The sequence below is a fragment of the Pan paniscus genome, chromosome 18 (assembly GCF_029289425.2).
Source record: "Pan paniscus chromosome 18, NHGRI_mPanPan1-v2.0_pri, whole genome shotgun sequence".
Classification (NCBI taxonomy): domain Eukaryota; kingdom Metazoa; phylum Chordata; class Mammalia; order Primates; family Hominidae; genus Pan; species Pan paniscus.
In genome coordinates, this window is record NC_073267.2 from 5,196,849 (window position 1) to 5,215,716 (window position 18,868).

An 18,868-nucleotide genomic window follows, 5' to 3' on the forward strand; every position below is an offset into this window, starting at 1 on the left:
TCGTTCCTGCGTTTTTAGAGCTCTGCGGTTCCCTGTGTGTGCACCACTGTGCGTGCTCCCGCTCTGTCTTTCTAACTCAGCCGGGCCTGGGAGAGCAGGAAGCTGTTCTGTCTGTCTTGATTCTTGCTGCCAGGTGATACTTCTCGGTGTGCAGGAGGCCCTTGTCCATCATCTGAACTTGGCTGATTGGCATTCAGCTTGAGTGTGCTTGAGACCAACCGAGGAGAGTTGGGTTCTGTGGGTCAGCGGAGGGTCCCGGGGCTGTATGTTTAGGAGGCCTCAGATAGTTTCACAGCCAGGCCTGAGGGCCGTGTTTTGAGAAATCTTGGCTCTTTAGTTTTCAAGTGGCCCCACCCTTTTTTTTTTTTTTTTTTTTTTCTTTTTCCAGCTGTGGGCATGGATTGGCTGGGGCAGGGTGGCCAACCCAGGCGGCCACGCAGGGGTACTCAGAGGCGCCAGCTTGACCACCTTAACCTCTTTGTCTTTCTCCCCTGCAGCACATGGACGGCAGCTTCTCTGTGAAGCCTTTAAAGCAGAAGCAAATTGTAAGTCATCAGAGGAAATACGACCTGCTTGAATTAAGAGACACACATATACAATCACTCACACGCATACTCATACATAGACACACACTCATACACACGCACATATACTCATACATGCTCATACACACTCATACACATTCACTTGCACATATATACGGACACACATACATACCATCAGACACGTTCACACACATAGACACACAGACACACACATGCACACATAAACACACTCATACACTCGCACACACTCATACATAGACACTCATACGACACTCATACACACTCACACACATGCAGTCATTCAGATGCACACACTCAGACACAGTCACACACATACTCATACATAGACACACTCGTAGACATACACACATACACTCACAATCACTCAGACACATATACATAGACACTCATACACACACATATACCCATTCACACACACACAGACATAGACATTCATACACATATACAGATACACACACGTATACGTAGACACACACTCATACACATACCCACACATATACTCACACACATAAACTCACATGTATACTCATACACATATACTTGACACATCCACTCGCACACATATACAGACGTACATACATACACACAATCACTTGCACACATATACATAGACACACTCATACAATCACTCATGCACATATACAAAGACACGCATACACTCACAGACACACACTCATACACATATGTACAGACACACATATACTCACACACACTCATATATAGACACACACACACACTCTTCAGTAGTCTTCATGCACTGGTCTTCCTAGGCCACCCTTGCTGCTGCCTTTGAAATAACTGTGCAGGGGCTGGGCGCAGTGGCTAACGCCTGTAATCCCAGCACTTCGGGAGGCCGAGGTGGGCAGATCACTTGAGCCCAGGAGTTTGATATCAGCTTGGCCAACATGGTGAGACCCCGTCTCTACTAAAAATAAAAAAATTAACCGGGTATAATAACACATGCCTGTAATCTCAGCAACTCAGGAGGATGAGGTAGGAGAATCGCTTGAACCCAGGAGGTGGAGGTTGCAGTGAGCCGAGATCATGCCACTGCACTCCAGCCTGGGTGACAGAGTAAGACTGTGAAGAAAAAAAAAAAAAAAGGCTGTGCAAGAGCCTGTTGACTTCCCTGTAGAGCTCTAAGCTCTGGGACGATGGGTCCCTGTCTTGGGTGAGCATATATGTTTTGCGTGCCCGCCATGTACAGGGACGCCTGCAGGCCCTGAGTTCTGTCCAGTTTGAGCCATTGTGTCTGGAACATAGTGTTAAGTAAATATTTGCCGAATGGATGGAGGGAAAAGGAAGGAAAGAGACCAGAAACAAAGTCTGCAACTCTTTCTCCTCTTCCTTACAAATTGTCCAATATGTCAGTATTGGACAGAGACTTAGCTTGACTTCATCAATACTTGAAGGATTAAATAGTTTAGAATAAATGGAGCTATAGAGCAGTACATCTGTTCTCTGGGGTCAGCGATCCTGGGATGCTGCATTGGGAAGTGTTATTCCTGGTGGCCTCACATGTAGGCACCGAGAATTTAGAGGATGGGGTGCCCTAAACAGCAGTGTTAGATCTTGCTAATGAGATGTCCTAGGCCGCGGCTAACAGTTACTCCGTGTGTACTGTTGGGGCGCATAAGACCTGTTTCAAGCCACCACTTGGGAATGATTTTGTTAGTTTTTAATTTTTTTAATATTTAATTTAATTTTAATTTTAATTTTATTTTATTGAGACAAGACAGAGTCTCGCTCTGTTGCCCAGGCTGGAATGCAGTGGCACGATCTCAGCTCACTTCAACCTCTGTCTCCCAGTTTCAAGTGATTTCTCGTGCCTCAGGCTCCCAAGTAGCTGGGACTGCAGGTGTGCACCACCACAGTTGGTTAATTTGTTTTGTTTTATTTTGTTTTGTATTTTTGAGATGGAGTCTCACTCTGTCGCCGAGGCTGGAGTGCAGTGGCATGATCCCAGCTTACTGTAGCCTCCACCTCCTGGGTTCAAGTGATTCTTCTGCCTCAGCATCCCGAGTAGCTGGGACTACAGGCACGCGCCATCATGCCTGGCTAATTTTTGTATTTTTTGTAGAGATGAGGTTTTACCATGTTGGCCAAGCTGGTCTCAAACTTTTGGGCTCAAGTGATCCACCAGCCTCGGCCTCCTACTAAAGTGTTGGGATTATAGGTGTAAGCCACTGCACCCGGCCATCTGTTAGCTTTTTAGAAGAGAGGTTGTCCAGGTGCAGTGGCTTATGCCTATGATCCCAGCACTATGGGAGGTGGAGGCAGGAGGATTGCTTGAGCCTGGGGATTCGAGACCAGCCTGGGTAATGTAGCGAGACCCTGTCTATTTAAAATGTAAATCACAATAAACAAAAGAGAGGCGCAGCAAACTCTAGCAGGTCCAGGTCCCTGCAGGTACCAGGGGAACAGGAGACCCCAGTGATGGGCAGGGCCTTGTGTTGAGAGAGCTGACCAGCAGGCCCTGGGCTCCCTGGAGTGGTGCTCCTGGCCCATGGTCTCTGGGAAACCCAGCAGCACAAACCGCTTTGCAATGTGGTCAGCGTGAGGCTTTTTGGTTGCGAGTGGGTGGCAGGACAGAATCAGCTTGGAGACATTGCTTTGGCGTCTTTGAAACCAGAGAGGCTTCATGTCTTGTGGAAGGAGGGTCTGGAAAGCAGTGGGCACTTAGGCTGCTGTCTGGTGCCTTCAGGCGTCAGCTCCTGCTTTCCTTGTGGGGCTGGTGGTGGTGGAGCCAAGTGGTGTTGGGGGTGGTGAGGTGGTCAGGGGGTGGTGGTTGGGCCTGTGGGTTGGCTTCAGGCCCCCAGTAGTGGGGAGAGCCACCGGCTCCAGCCCTGTTCCAGGTGCTGCTGGTTGGGTGGGGGCAAGCAGCAGGTTTTTCCTGCCCTTCTCCTGGCCCCCAGGGGTTGAGTTGGACTGACCCCTGGGATGGAAGCCTGGTAAGTTGGAGGCGGGGCTAGGCCAGGTGGGTATGGAGGAGCCCTCATATGGCAGTTGGCGAGGGCCCAGTGAGCCCCTCTCTGCTCTCCAGGTGGACCGGGTCAGCTACCTCCTGCAGGAGATCTATGGCATCGAGAACAAGAACAACCAGGAGACCAAGGTGTGTACCTGGGTGAGGTTTCCCTCTGCCGTTACAGAAGCCCACACCAGGAGCAGCCGCGGACAGCAATGCTTGCCGGTTCCCTTCTATGCCTTCCCCTGGAGTCCTAGACCCGCTAGACAACATCATTTTTCCTTAATTTTTTTTAAAGCTAACAGTTTAGGGAACATTTTATCCTTTCTCCAGCAAATTCACTGGCTTCTGATGTAAATTGCCATCCAGGTTCCCCAGGGCAGCCCAGGAATGGGGGCCAGTGTCTCACCCTCTAGGCTCAGGTGTGTGGCACCCTGCTGCCCGGCTCCTGCCCGCCTCCCCAGAGACAGCACGTCTGTGCAGCTCCTGGGGGAGGGATGCTTATTCTGTATGTCCATAGAACCAGCCCTGGTGCCTGACAAATAAGCCGTGGTGTACCCCAGTCAGGGAATGTAGCAGGGGATGAAATTAGTTTTTTTGTTTTTGTTTTTTGAGTCAGTCTCACTGTGCTGCTCAGGCTGTAATGCAGCAGGGAGATCTTGGCTCACTGTGGCCTCCGCCTCCCGGGTTCAAGCGATTCTCCTGCCTCAGCCTCCTGAGTAGCTGGGACCACAGGCACACGCCACCACACCCGGCTAATTTTTTGTATTTTAGTAGCGACGGGGTTTCACCATGTTGGCCAGGATGGTTTTGATCTCCTGACCTTGCGATCCACCCTCCTCGGCCCCCCAAAGTGCTGGGATTACAGGCGTGAACCACCGCGCCCGGCCTAATTTTTAATTTTTGTATTTTTAGTAGAGATGGGGTTTCACTATGTTGGCCAGGCTGGTCTCAAACTTCTGATCTCAAGTGATCTGCCCGCCTCAGCCTCCCAAAGTGCTGGGATTTCAGGCCTGAGACCACCATGCCTGGTCGATGAACTTGTTAAAAGGCACACTGACATGAGTGAAACTCCTGCCTCTTAAGATCTCTTGGAAAGTCTCACAGGCCCACTTCATTATGGCATCTGGGCCCAGGACAACTGGAGCAGCTCCACGTGGCAGGAGCGGAGCACCTGGCCGGGCCTCGCCTCAACCCAGGGAAGTCAGTGCATTCATGTTTCATACCAGGGGGCGGCCCACTTTGAGAAAAGGTCCAGAGAGGGAGTGTTTTCAGCCGCCCGGGCATATGGTCTCTGTTGCACTGACTCCACGCTGCCGTTACAACAGGAGCAGCGGGGACCGTATAAAAATGAGTGGGTGTGGCGGTGTTCCAGTAAGATTTTATTTATAGAAACAGGCCACAGCCCTAGTTTGTGGACACCTGTTTTAGATTTTTGGCTTTCTTTTGGTCCAGTTGCTAATGTGGTTTCTGGTAGCTGCCAATAATGAAAATATTTTTAACATATTAACTTGTTTTTTGTTTTTGTTTGTTTGTTTGTTTTGAGACGGAGTCTCGCTCTGTTGCCCAGGCTGGAGTGCAGTGGCAGCGATCTTGGCCCACTGCAAGCTCCGCCTCCTGGGTTCACGCCATTCTCCTGCCTCAGCCTCCTGAGTAGCTGGAACTACAAGCGCGTGCCACCATGCCCGGCTAATTTTTTGTATTTTTAGTAGAGACGGGGTTTCACTATGTTAGCCAGGATGGTCTCGATCTCCTGACCTCGTGATCTGCCCGCCTCAGCCTCCCAAAGTGCTGGGATTACAGGCGTGAGCCACCGCGCCTGACCATTAACTTGGTTTTTTTTAAACCAAAGATACGGGTACCCTGACCCTCAGGAAGATGTGTTTCTTAGGTGCATCTCTTCCTCATTTTTTCTTTAGGTCTGAAGAACAGAAAGAGACCATGTTCTCATGATTTGGGTGGGTGAGGGGCACAGACCCTCCCCCTCTGCCAGGTGCTGAGTTTGCACTGGATTTGAGCCTGGTGATTCTGCTCTGGGGCAACCTCCCCCTGCCCTCTGGACTTCTCTTTGTCATGACAGCCCCCAGGGTAGGGTGGAGTGGGGTGGGACAGCTGGGGACAGGAAGCAGGAGCCGTGCTCTGGCCTTTGGGAGGCTGCTGACCCACAAGCCCTTGTACCGGCAGCCCTCGGATGACGAGAACAGCGACAACAGCAACGAGTGTGTGGTGTGCCTGTCCGACCTGCGGGACACGCTGATCCTGCCCTGCCGCCACCTGTGCCTCTGTACCTCCTGCGCCGACACGCTGCGCTACCAGGCCAACAACTGCCCCATCTGCCGGCTGCGTGAGTTCCCCGGCCGGCTGTTTGGTGGAAGGTTCCGGAAATTAGGGACTGGCCACACCACGGTGGTCCTGGGCTAGGGGGCCACGGGTCCCTTGATGGCTAAGAAAGAAGAGTTGTCATTCATCTAGTCTGTGCTGAACGTGGGCGTGTTGGCTGTCGGAGTCGATCACCGTGAGAGCTGGCAGGGACGCTAGCACCGGGCATTCAGATCTTCACGTCTGCCTCCAGCCAGACAAGGCTTGCAGAACAAAGGGCTACAGAGGCGCTCCAGGGCAGATGAACTGAACGAAAATTGATCAGTGAATGAAATCTTTATTCTTGTTTTATTTTTATTATTTTTTGTTTGAGACAGTTTCGTGCTGTCGCCCAGGCTGGAGTTCAGTAGCGAGTTCTCAGCTTACTGTAACCTCTGCCTCCTGAGTTCAAGCAATTCTCCTGTCTCAGCCTCCCTAGTAGCTGGGATTGCAGGCAACTGCCACCATGGCCAGCTAATATTTTACTTTTAGTAGAGATGGGGTTTTGCCATGTTGGCCAGGCTGGTCTTGAACTCCTGGCCTCAAGTAATCTGCCTGCCTCAGCCTCTCAAAGTGCTGGTGTTACAGGCGTGAGCCACCATGCCTGGCTATTTTATTTTATTTTATTTTTTTTGAGATAGAGTCTCGCTCTGTCACCCAGGCTGGAGTGCAGTGTTGCAATCTCAGCTCACTGCAACCTCCGCCTCCCGGGTTTAAGCGATTCTCCTGCCTCAGCCTCCTGAGTAGATGGGATTACAGCCCTGCACCACCATGCCTGGCTAATTTTTGTGTTTTAAGTAGAGATGGGGTTTCACCATGTTGGTCAGGCTGGTCTGGAACTCCTGACCTCGTGATCTGCCCGCCTTGGCCTCCCAAAGTGCTGGAATTACAAGCGTGAGCCACCGCTTTTTAATTAATTACTTACTTTATTTATTTATTTTGAGACAGAGTCTTAACTCTGTTGCCTAGGCTGGAGTACAGTGGCAGGATCTTGGCTCACTGTAACCTCTGCCTCCCAGGTTCAAATGATTCTTGTGACTCAGCCTCCTGAGTTGCTGGGATTACAGGCGTGTGCCACCATGCCCGGCTATTTTGTGTATTTTTAGTAGAGATGGGGTTTTACATTGTTGCCCAGTCTGGTCTGAAGCTCCTGACCTCAAGTGATCTGCCTGCCTTGGCCTCCCAAAGTGCTGGGATTACAGGCAGAGCCACAGGGCCCGGCCTTGTTTTTAAAATTTTTTTTGTAGAGACAGGGTCTTGTTATGTTGCCCAGCCTGGTCTCGAACTCTTGGGGTTAAGTGGTCCTCGTGCCTCCTAAAGTGTTGGGATTATGGGCATGAGCCACCATGGCCAGCTCAGATCTTTATTTTAAAGGTAAAATAGAAAATATTTCAATAAATTTTTAGCATAACGCTGGTTGCAGATCACACCTATAATCCCAGCACTTTGGGAGGTCAAGGCAGGAGGATCGCTTGAGCCCAAGAGTTCGAGACCAGCCTGGGCAACATGGCGAAACCCCATCTGTACAAAAAGTTAAAAGTCAGCCAGATGTGTTGGCTATAGTACCAGTGACTTGGAAGGCTGAGGCGGGAGGATCGGCTGAGCCTGGGAGGTTGAGGGTGCAGTGAGCTGTGATTGTGCCACCACTGCACCCCCGCCTGAGAGACAGGGGAAGACCCTGTTTCGAAAAAAAAAAAAAAAAATTATAGCGAGGTGAAAACAAAGTATGCTGGGTAGAAAATTGACCAAGGAATTAAATTGGGTTTTCTAGAGCATTCCAGACATTTCCTCAGTGAAAAGCCGTCTCGTAGGGCCCCGTTCTGAGTGTCTTCCAGTAGAGGGAACAACCTGAATGTTCTCAGGGTGAAAAAACGACCAGGTCAAAGTGCGCATCCCACTGGCAGGCCCTTGCCCTGGATCCTGGGATCCCTGGCCTGGGTCCTGGCGGTGGGGCCAGAGCGTAGTTGGGGATTTGCCTGCGCAGCTGCAGGACACATGCGCTTAGTAGGCCAGCAGACCTCCAAGCCGGGCGTGGGGCTGTGCGAGGACGCTGGTCTGTGCAGTCAGGCCATGGGGTCACTGGATGTGTCCAGTTCCCAGGAGTAAGTGAAGAGGCTGCTGGGGCCTGGAGGGAGAGGCCGGCCGCCCAGCCTGTGGCAGATCCTGTAGCAGGGAGGGCCGGCCCAGGCTGTCTGTCGGCCTCTGGCCTCTCCTGTCTGAAAGCCACAGAGTTGCGGGGGCAGGGACCAGGAAGTGGGGGCAGGGGTGGGCTCTCTAGGAAGGTTCTCTGTGCCTGCCCAGGAGGCAGGCAGTGTTGAGGACTGAGCCTCAGGGAGGCTGTGTGGCTGGAGATACAGCAGGGCTGCTTTCCAGGGAGGGTGCCCTGAACCGAGTCCAATTCTGGAATCTTCAGGTGTGTGGGGTCGGTGGGTCGGGGCCATCAGACTGGAGTTCAGAGCTCCCGTGTGGCTTTGAGCCTCAAGGACGTGGCGGTAGAGGGGCCCCTCCCAGGCGGCCGAGGGCAGAGCCTGCTATTCTCAGTAGAAATTGACACAGAGGAGGCCTGAGGCCCTGTCCCTGGGCTGACGGCAGATGCTCTCTCCTGTTTTGGTTTGTTGGAGGTGGCTAGTTTGGTTTGGTGGTTCGGTTTCCTGGCCTGCACACGTCACTAAAGGTGTCTCAGGAACATTCTACAGCAGCCTGTGGGGCCCTTGTGTGAACAGGACTGGCACTGTGGGATGACAGGGCATCCTAGGTCCTGATTTATCTTCTCTGCTCCCAGTGGCTGTTGTCTGTGCCCCTCAGCTTCCCCAGCGTGCCGTTTTTGCCTCAGTTTCCCCAGCGTGACTCCCCACTTCAGCTTCCTCAGCATGATGTCCTTGCCTCAGTTTCCACAGCATGACATCCCCACCTCAGCTTCCCCAGTGTGATGTCCCCGCCTGCCATCCTGTCCTGCAGCCAAGAGTTCCTCTGGGCTCAGCCAGGACTACTGATTTGCAGTCACGTCCTGTCTCGGGTGCAGCCTGGAGCTTCAGGGGTGTGATGCTTTGGGGGTCATGGCCACCAGCCTCTTGGAAACACCCTCTGGAGCCCCGCCTTGGGCAGCACTGCATGGCCTTGCTGTGTTTCCTGCCCGGGGCCATTTCATTAATACTGTGTTTGCGGGAGTTCTGTCTCTCGTCTTTGGAGCCCCCTCTCCCTCTATTTCTGTAAAGGGAGCTGCTTCTTTCTTTCTTCCCCCATCTTTCCTGCCTATTAAATTCCTGCTCCTTAAAACTAAAAGAAAAAAAAAGACCGTTGTGATCTGGAAGCGGGGTCACCCCAGGACCCCTATGGTGTGTGGGGGGGGTGTTGATCCCTGGGGCTTGGAGGGTCCCCTCGGGGCTGGGTGTGTCGCCTGGGCCTGATCTGAGCCCTCCTTCTGCCGCAGCGTTCCGGGCCCTCCTGCAGATCCGGGCGGTGCGGAAGAAGCCAGGAGCCCTGTCCCCCGTGTCCTTCAGCCCCGTCCTGGCCCAGAGCCTGGAGCATGATGAGCACTCTGTAAGTGCCGCCTCCTGCCTGCGGGATGGGCGGGAGAGGGGCATGAGTGCCTGGGCCAGGCTCAAGGCCCAGACGGTCCAGCCAGCAGCCCCGTGTTCTCTTCTGTCCAGTGGGCAGGCATGGCCCCCATGGATGGCTGTGAGGCATGAAGGGGGTGGCCAGGCTGGGCCCTGGGGTGCCGCTGCTGGGAACAGCGCTGCTGCCATCAGTACCAGAGCCTGCCACAGGGCTGAGCGCGGTCGAGGTCTCGGTGGAGCCAGGTGCTTTTTTTTTTTTTTTTTCTTTTTGAGGCAGGGTCTCGGTCTGTCACCGAGGCTGGTGTGCACCCAAAGTGGTGCAATGTCAGCTCACTGCAGCCTCGACCTCCCGCCTCAAGCAATTCCCCCATTTCAGCCTCCCAAGACGCTGTGACCACGGGCGTGTACCACCACGCCGAGCTAATGTTTTGTACTTTTAGTAAGGTGGGGTTTCCCATGTTGCCCAGGCTGGTCTCGAACTCTTGGGCTCAAGTGCTAGTCCTGCCTCAGCCTCCCAAAGTGCTGGGATTACAGGCCTGAGCCACCGCCTCCACCCCGTGGTTCTTAGTGAATGAGCCATGCTGTTTCCCCCATGAGCTGCTGTGCAAGGGGCACTGGTGACTCTCCTCCCACGCTCCAGGCCCACCAGGCTCCCTCAGTGGGGACCTTAAGGGCAGACCCTGCTTCAGCAACACAAGGGAGGTGGAACCCTGGCTTCAAGGACCCAAAGAGAGACAGAGACATGGAGAGAGATGCACAGAGAAACACAGAGACAGGGCGAGAGAGAGGTGGAGAGACACAGGGAGAGGCAGAGACAAATGTGGAGAGACACAGAGACAGGATGAGAGAGATGTGGAGAGACAAAGGGAGAGACAGAGAAAGATGTGGAGAGACATAGGGAGAGACTGATGGAGAGATAGGAAGAGACAGACAGATGTGGAGAGACGGAGAGACAGATGTGGAGAGACACAGGGAGAGACAGAGACGGGGATGGGTGGCAGGGGCTGTGGTGGGCAGGGAGCAGAATGGGGGAGTTGGACAGTGACTGGTTGGGCCCGGGTCTTAGGCCACCTGCTCCCCACTGGCCACGCGCATTGTCCGATTGAGTGCCTTTCTTGGCTCTTAGCTGTGGCTGTTATGAGCCGTTGGTTCTTCCAGGCTCTGCTGCCTCTCTAAACAGAAAAGAGGAGCAGAGCCCTGAGGACTGGCGTTCACAGACAGCGCCTTTGCTCTAGAAGGCTCCTCGCAAGCCCCCTTGATCAGGGCCTTGACCTGGGCCCTATGGGCCTCCCTGGCAGCAGGTGCAATGTTTCTGAAATGGGGTCAATGTTTAAAAGTCTGGAATTTCCCTTAAAACCCAGATTTTGGGTTTGTCTTTTAAAATCTGACATGGTCTTGATGCTAGAGGAGAAACATGGCTTGGGGGTCCCTGTCAACCCAGGCCCTCTAGGCCCCTGCCATCGTGGGGCTCCTGGCACCACGCTCTCCAGCACTTTTGATGTTGGCTTTGATTCGGAAACGCTGCGTGTGCTCAGGTTTTTGGTGGAGAGAGAAGCAGTCCCTGAGGGATTTGCCTCTGAGAGGGTTTCACCTAGGGAGTGATCCATGCTCAGGCGTGGCTAGGTTTATTGTCACTTGTTTTTGCCCCTCCCTGTTTGTGTTCTGGTGGCTGAGGGTCCAGTAGGTCCCTCCATGTTTGTCCCTCTTATGCTGAGTGAGCTGGGTGGCCGGGGTCCGAGGTGTGACCAGGCAGCTCTGACCTCCACATGCCCCCAGGGCTGGCATCCAGCCAGGGAGCCGCCGTCCTCTCTGCATGGAGCAAAAGCAAACGCTCCTCCTCACCTGCCAGGTTCCTGTTGGAGCCTCTTCCACGTAGTGACAGAAAGAGCCACCATGGGTGTTCGCTCCAGCGAGTCCCTAAAGATGATGGTGGGGTGGGTGGGTCTGGGGCTGACTCTTCTCCCCAGCCCTCTTGAGGGGTTCATGGTTGGTGATAAGTGAGCGGCCGTGCCTGGGCACCGGCTGGCTGGGGGACTTTGACCAGGGTGGTTTCAGGATCTCCGCCCTGCACCCAGCCTGCATTAGGCAGCGTTCAGCTGCCCTCAGGTCCACCTTGGCCAAATCTGTTGCCCCAGGTGACCCAGACTGCGGGGGGACAGGCAATGGGGATGAGATTGGGCTCCACAGCCTCCCCACTGCAGCAGCTCAGCTCCTGGGAGCTGCCGAGACGCACACATGGCCCACCCAGACCCGAGTCAACCCTCACTTAGGACAGTCCCGAGATTCACGCCCACTGGAAGCTTGTGAAGTTCTGGGCCACGGTGTGGCAAGAGGACAGCCAGTCAGAGAGACCTGTCCAGCCCACTCCAGGGCCACATGGGGGTGGTAGTTGTAAAACATATGATTTTTATCTTGACAGTGTCCCTTTAAAAAATCAAAGCCGCACCCCGCCTCCCTGGCCAGCAAGAAACCTAAAAGGGAAACAGTAAGTGTCTGGTCCTCCGGCTACGTTTTTTTTGCCCCTGCCCTCATTTTTAAACCCACGACAAGTAGGGGACATCGTTTCCGCCCCAGGCTAGTGTCTGATTCATATAACCTGTCAGCTCCACTTTCCCAGTCCCGGCCTCCCTGCCCAGGGAGTTTGTGGAACCGGAAAAGCTCTCGGTCCGTGGGCGAAACGCCAGGTGCGCTGGCCCCGCCGCCCTCCCCTCAGCTTTGCCTCCGCCCCGCGTGGCCCCCGTGCCGTTTCCCTTTTTTTTCTTGCTGGCAGTGGAATGGACGTTGCAGGCGGAACTAACGTCGCTGCTGCGTTTTGCAATCGCGCCCCGCGCATGCTTCTTGGCCCCGTGTCCCGCTCCTTTACCCTGCGGGTTCGAGCTCCTTGGGCTGAGCTCTTTGGTTTCCTTGGGCTTTCCTTGTGCCCCAGGGAGCAGGCAGGGGGACCAGCACACAACCACCTGGAGCCTCCGTGGCCCAGGCAGACCCAGCCGAAACCCTGTGTGCGTTGGTGTAGAAGGTGGAGGCCACTCTGGAGCCACCCGGACCGTGTTTTCCTTTCTAGAGGGGTGAGGGGATTCTGTGTGGTTATTTACCCTTAACTTGGAGGCAGGTATGGGAGCAAATGTGGGGTACACAGAGGTCCAGAAAAGCATCCCGGGCTCAGTGCCCGGGCCGTGCCCGCTCCCCCATTTCTCCCCCACCTCCCCGTGGTCTCCAGGCATTCCGCACCCATCTCACTTTCCCCTTCCTTTCAGGAGCTCGGTCAGGCAGGCCGGGGTCTCCCGAAAGGAGCACTGACGAGCGTTTTGCCCCTCAACCTGGTTTTGTGGGGACAGAGCAGGGGCCCCCGCAGTCTGACTTTCGTTCCCCAGAACCTGGGCATTTTCCTTCTTCCTCAGCCTTGTTGATTCTGTCTGCTCCCAGTGAGGGAAGAACAGTGGCTCTTAGCCAGGGTGCCCGTTAGAACCACCTGGAGCAGGTCAGCCCCCAGAGGCCCGGGCAGGGCACAGCTCCCAACAGCTCAGCTCTCCCTGGTCCAGGACGCCCCTGACCGTGTCTCTCGCCTCTGGCATGGCTTTGCTCTGCCCCCGCTCCCAGCTCCTGTCTGTCACTAACCCTTCACTCTCCACCTGGGGCCAGGCGGGACTGAAAGCCAGGGAGGGGCTGGTTGAGGCCAGGGCTGGGGCGGTTCTTGGCAGATGCCCTCGTGCCCGTCATCCCAGGCACCAGCGTGGGCATTTGGGCATCCAGCCCCGTGCTGGAGCTGATGGCTGAGGCAGGGAGGGCATCGGTGCTGCCAGGGAGCTCTTGGCCACCCTCTGAGGGTGGGGGAGTCTCAATCCCCCAAAGAACAGAGTGGACAGGAGGTCATCAGGAGGAGCGTCTGGGGAGCAGGTGGTCCCTGGGCATGAGCCCCCTCACGCACCCTGTCCCTACAGAACTCTGACAGCATCCCACCTGGCTACGAGCCCATCTCGCTGCTCGAGGCGCTCAACGGCCTCCGGGCTGTCTCCCCGGCCATCCCCTCGGCCCCTCTTTATGAAGAAATCACCTATTCAGGCATCTCGGACGGCCTGTCCCAGGCCAGCTGTCCCCTCGCGGCTATCGACCACATCCTGGACAGCAGCCGCCAGAAGGGCAGGCCGCAGAGCAAGGCCCCCGACAGGTGAGCGGCAGCCAGGCCAGGTGCATGGCAGGGTGTGTGGTGGCACGCGTGCGGAGCAGGTGTCTTTGTGGTTTCAAATCAGTTTGTGATGTGTTCTGTGTGGCGATTCCCCAGAAGGACTCGGAGACCCCGTATCAGGTTAGACTCATGGGTAAAGTTTATTACAGCAAAGAACGCAGCAGACGAGGCAGGAAGAGCGTCCGGGCAGCTGGAGGCTTTGATCCCCCGACCAGGGCCACACCCGCGTGCAGGCGCATACGTGCTCTCGAGCAGGAAACTGCAGGGGTCGGTGCTGTGTCTCTGCTGAGGGGAGCTCCTTTGAGCCGCTGGGTTCCCAGACTTCACTGGGGGACTGGCCACGTAGGCCCACTCTGCCGGTGACCAGCCAGGGCAGCCGAAACTCAGGACCTGACAGTGACCCAGGCACACTCACTGCTCTTGCCGTTTGCCCGTGACGAGCCACGGGGCACGGTCCCTCTCCAGGCGATGAGTGCATCATCCATCACTCATACGACAGCCTTCCGAGGGCCTGGCTCCTGGGGTTGGCCACGGGTCATTCGTGGTTCCCCTGGAGCCTTGAGGTGTACGGAGCGGCGGCTGCCAGGGGGACTCTGTGCCTCAGGCCTGTCGGTTCTCGTAGAAGAGTGTCAGGAAGGCGCAGGTTCTGCAGGCCTGCCCTGGGCACCCTCCATGCCCACGAGGAGGCAGCGCCAAAGCTCAGAGAAACGGGGGCCTCTGTCTCCTGCTGCTTCTCCTCCCCAGGAACCACCAGCCGTTTTTCTTCTCCTTCTAGAAAGAAAAGGAAGGCTAGGCCTGTGCCAGTGTGCGGGGAGCCCCTCTGTCGGGCGGGTCTGTGGTGGCCGCTGTTGCCGGTTGGCCATTTGGGTTGGTCCCGGTGGCTGGTGATGCCCTTCTCCAGGGAGTGTCCTTGCGTGGGTCCTGGCAGGCGTGTGCAGGGGCCCCCAGGTGCCCTGCATGGCTTTGGCAGGGTTAGCCTTCCTTGTCGTTATCCTCTCACCCCTGCCCACCCTCTCCTCTGTCCCCAGCACCCTACGGTCCCCGTCTTCCCCCATCCACGAAGAGGATGAGGAGAAGCTCTCCGAGGACGTGGACGCCCCTCCCCCACTGGGTGGCGCAGAGCTGGCCCTGCGGGAAAGCAGCTCCCCTGAGGTGAGGCCCCCCCGGGGAAGCTTTGCGCACCCGCCCAGGCCAGCCCTCCTCCAGCTTCTGTCGCTGGAATCAGACCCCATCCCACTGCCCGCCTGGGCGCTCCTGCGCTTGTTGGCTCTTGCTGAGCCGCGTGGCTCCTTAGCCTCGGTCTGTGGAGGCAGCACCCCCTGGTGGAGCGGCTGTGCGGTCCCGGGAGGGCTGTGCCTGATGGCGGCTTGTCCTGGAGTGGTGGCCGCGGCTCTCTGAGCTCTAGGCTACTTTCCCCTTTGTTTCCTAGAGTTTCATAACAGAAGAGGTTGATGAGTCGTCGTCACCAAAGCAAGGTGAGCGCCTCCTTCCATGGGCACAAACCGCATGCAGGGACCAGGCAGCCCTGGCTTACTGGGGCCTTAGGGCTCTAGGTGGTGTTGGGCCAGCACCTCTTCTGCCCCAGGAACCCTTGGCCAAGAGGCCCCCCTCGGCGGCACTGGGATCCCGGCTGGGAGGGACTGAACGGGTGACTGGGTCAGGCTGCGCTGTTCACCCTGCAGGGCTGTCTGCCTGGGATGGGGAACACCTGCCAGCATTCAGTCCTGGTTTTGAAACACGAGTGTGTAATGTTTCTATGACCAAAAAAAAAAAAAGCCCTATGCTCTGAACATCCGGGACACAGTGTAAAAAAGGGGAAAAAAAAGCCCCATGCTGGGGGATGGGAAGGAGGGAAATAGAAGGGAAACACCCAGCTTTGGGGTCCCTGGAGAGCAGGTGGGGTCACGGTGGAGTCCTGGAGCGCAAGCCTGGGGTCCCTGGAGAGCAGGTGGGGTCACGGTGGAGTCCTGCTGGAGTGCAAGCCTGGGGTCCCCACAGTGGCTACAGAGCCCTTGGGTAAGAGAGACGGCCTCCTGCCCAGAGGGACCTGCCGGGGCCTGGTCCCTGCCTTTAGGTTCCATAACCTCATCCTCTGCCTGCAGGGACCCGAGCAGCTTCCATTGAGAATGTCCTGCAGGACAGCAGCCCCGAGCACTGTGGCCGAGGCCCACCTGCTGACATCTACCTGCCAGGTAAGGGGCTGGGGGTCTGGGGGTGGGGGGCTGGGTGCCTGTCTTAGTCCCCAGGGAGGGGGCCCTGCTCTGATGGTCGGTGCATAGCAGCAGAGGCTGTCCATTGGAGCCTGGTTCTCTCCCTGGCTCTCAGCCATGCCCCTGCTATTGACCGTGAAGCAGGATGCGCGCCAGGGCCATGGCCACAAAGCAGCCTCAGGCAGGGCCTGGCTCTTGGGAGCGGAACCTGCACCAAAGCCCCTTCCCTCCCTGGGGCCACATTGGCCACAGGAGGTGAGAGAGGCGAGAGAGGCTGCCTGTGAGAGGATGGGGTCCTTTTCCCTCTGCCTGCTGCTCACACCAGGAGGGCAGATCCGGCCCCACTGGGATCACCACATCTTCCCCCACTCCTGGTCCTATCGTGGGCCCACAGGCCCCATGCTGGGTGCCACATGAGCTCCTGGCAGTGCCTGAGAGCTGCAGACAGAGCAGGAGCAGGTGCCACATGCTGTGCTGGGTAGCGGGGGCCCTGGGCCACAGAGCACAGGGGCAGTGTCTTCTGGGTCACCCTGCCCCGGGCCTGACAGAGGCCACCTGATGCAGCAGCACATCCCAGGCCAGGCACAGAGGACGGCGGGGGCGCCAGGCGCCAGCGGGGAGCAGCAAGGCAGCAAGGCCGGGACAGAGGGTTGCTCTTCTCACCTTTCCCGGAGGCTCGGGCCCCAGACCCCATCAGCCAAGCACCTTCGTGCACTGCTCTGCTGGGATAAGATCCTCAGTTTCGAATCCTAAGCTCTAAAGACCGGGAGGGAAGTGGGGGCTCTCAGACTTGTGTCTCAGCACCTGCCACGAGGCTGTCTGCGGCTCTAGAACTGGGATAAACAGCCACGGTGCTTTCAGACATGACCCCAGAGCCACTGCTTAGGGAGTGTGGCTCTTCCCTCACGGCTGCCAGGCTTCACCCGCTTCCTGGCCCCAGGGCCCACCATTGCTCAATCCTCCTGAGTCACCTGGTGACCTGGGGCCTGACATTGGGTGCTTGTGACGTGCTTTAGTTGGAAAGGGGCTCTTGTGCCCCCGGACTCTGGCTGAGCAGTGGCCTGTGCTCACGGGCTGGGCGTGACAGGTCGCAGGTGCAGGAGCAGGCACTGCCTCTGGTGCCCTGATGACCACAGCGGCCTGCCCCGAACAACTCACAGCAGAAGGTGTGTTTAGGACCAGCTTACCTTAAAGTGACACAGAATTCGAGTAAGGTCTTTCAGAGGATCTCAAATATTTCATTCTGATTAAAAACTTGGGGGGTGATCGGGGAGGGGCCAGAAGGACCTCAGCTTCTGGGAGCCACGAACATGATATCTGATCCTGCAGGGTGGCCCTGTGGGGGAGCATCTCAGAGGCTGCGCCTCCCCTCTGTGGCCAGGCCTGGGAAGGATTGGGACAGCTACAGAGGAGGCCCACACAGAGGAGGCCAGGACTCCGAGTCTCATGCCCCACCCACAGGGGAGGGTCTCGGGCCTTCTTCAGGCCCACAGACGGGGACAGGCAGTCGTCATCTGTGGAGGTGGTAGAGGAGAGGCCGAGTCTACATCGGGGCAGCCTGAGGTGAACTCCTGGGCCCTGGGCCCCACTCTTGGAGTTGGCTGCTGCTGAATGCCAGCAGGTCAGCCTGCACGGCCTCAGTTCTGAGCCACAGAGAGCACATGTGCCTTTGGCGGCTGTGTGGCGCCATCTCCGTGGCTGTCAGCCTTGTCAGCACAGGTTTCTGTGTGTTTTTAAATCCATGTGGTGGCCCCTCTGTTCCACTGACTTTTTCACATCACAGAGCCCTTGACTGTCTATCCGTGTCTGTGCGTAAGGCATGAACACACGCCAGAGCCTGTGGTTTCTCATAGGGGTGCAGCCGCTGCCTGGCGGGGTGGGCGGCATCACTGAACCCTGCTGTTCCTGTAGATGGGAGGGCCCATAAGATGGTGTACACTGGGGGCCCTGGTGTCTTGGACTTGGCCCTGAGCTCGGTCCTGTGTAGCCTCAGCCCCCCACCCAGGGCCTTCACTCCTGAAACCAGAGGTGGACTGCGCCCGTTAGGTCCTTCATGCGCCCTTCCCTAGGCTGCGGCAGCGGGAGGTATGGGAGGGAGGGGCAGGGCCAGTGCGCTCCTCCGCGTTGAATTCTGGCTGCGCTCTGCCTCCCAGCTGTGGTTCTCCTTGTGGTTCTCTGTGGTTGCAGCAGAGTGTTTGTTTCTAGACGGCCTCGACCCTGTCCCCAAGCTGGTGCCCTTGCTGTGGCTGTGCCGGCTGCTGCGCGCTTGCTAACTGAGCTTCCGTCTGTCTCTCCCCCTCTCCGCGCAGCCCTGGGGCCCGACTCCTGCTCTGTTGGTATAGACGAGTAAGCCGGTACGTGACCTTCCAGACGCGCTTCGGGGGCTCTGACGCGCGTCCTTGGAGAGAGGAGCCCTCCCCTGCTCTCTGGCGGGGGTTCCTTCTGGTTTTTGGGTCTTCGTCCGCATCCGCGTCTTCCCAGGGGCCCTGGATTCCGAATCCAGAGCTCTCCAGTGGCTGCTGCACCTTCCCCCAGAAAGTGGCCTCCTGGGGGGTCCTGACTTTCGGGGCCAGAGGTCTCTCCATCTGGACTAGGCGGCCGGTCAGGCTCTTCTTCCAGCCTTGAGGGGCCCTGGAACAGTCCCAGCCCAGGCAGTGAGACAGACACAGCCCAGGTGCGCCAGAACCTCTGTCCACTGCGGGAGGCAGGAGCTTGAGGGATGAGGGCAGCACCGTGGAGGGAACCCCAGGGAGACATGGGGTGAGCGTCCCAAGGGGAGAGACCTGGGCCTGGCCTTGTTCCGGATGGTCCCACCATGAGTTCGCATCGGTCCTGCAGCAGACACGTTAGGACGCTCAGCAGGTCCACTCCCGTGTTCCGGTCATGGCTTTAACAATTCATGGGGAAAGAATGCGCCCCGATTGGGAGAGCCCCTGGATCACGTCTTCCCAAGCTCAGTCCCTGTCTCTTGGAGGGAGTCCGTCCTCGAGGGGCCCTCTGGTGCCCAGGGGAGAGTATCTTGCGTCCTG

General features: G+C 56.8%; 1 protein-coding gene across 4 annotated transcripts in view; it reads left to right on the forward strand.

Annotated features, from left to right (window-relative positions):
- MGRN1 (mahogunin ring finger 1) overlaps positions 1-18,868 on the forward strand; it is a 65,340-nt gene that overhangs the window by 42,463 nt on the left and 4,009 nt on the right. The window contains exons 8-17 of one of the 4 annotated variants that reach the window (XM_034939733.3): positions 498-545; positions 3,610-3,678; positions 5,716-5,875; positions 9,320-9,429; positions 11,866-11,931; positions 13,385-13,611; positions 14,658-14,781; positions 15,059-15,104; positions 15,732-15,821; positions 18,149-18,193. In XM_034939733.3, the coding sequence (XP_034795624.3) occupies positions 498-545; positions 3,610-3,678; positions 5,716-5,875; positions 9,320-9,429; positions 11,866-11,931; positions 13,385-13,611; positions 14,658-14,781; positions 15,059-15,104; positions 15,732-15,821; positions 18,149-18,189 (981 nt within the window). In that variant the 3' untranslated portion in view covers positions 18,190-18,193. The remainder of the gene's footprint in view (positions 1-497; positions 546-3,609; positions 3,679-5,715; positions 5,876-9,319; positions 9,430-11,865; positions 11,932-13,384; positions 13,612-14,657; positions 14,782-15,058; positions 15,105-15,731; positions 15,822-18,148; positions 18,194-18,868) is intronic. The other 3 variants (XM_034939729.3, XM_034939734.3, XM_034939731.3) reach the window with 3 other exon arrangements.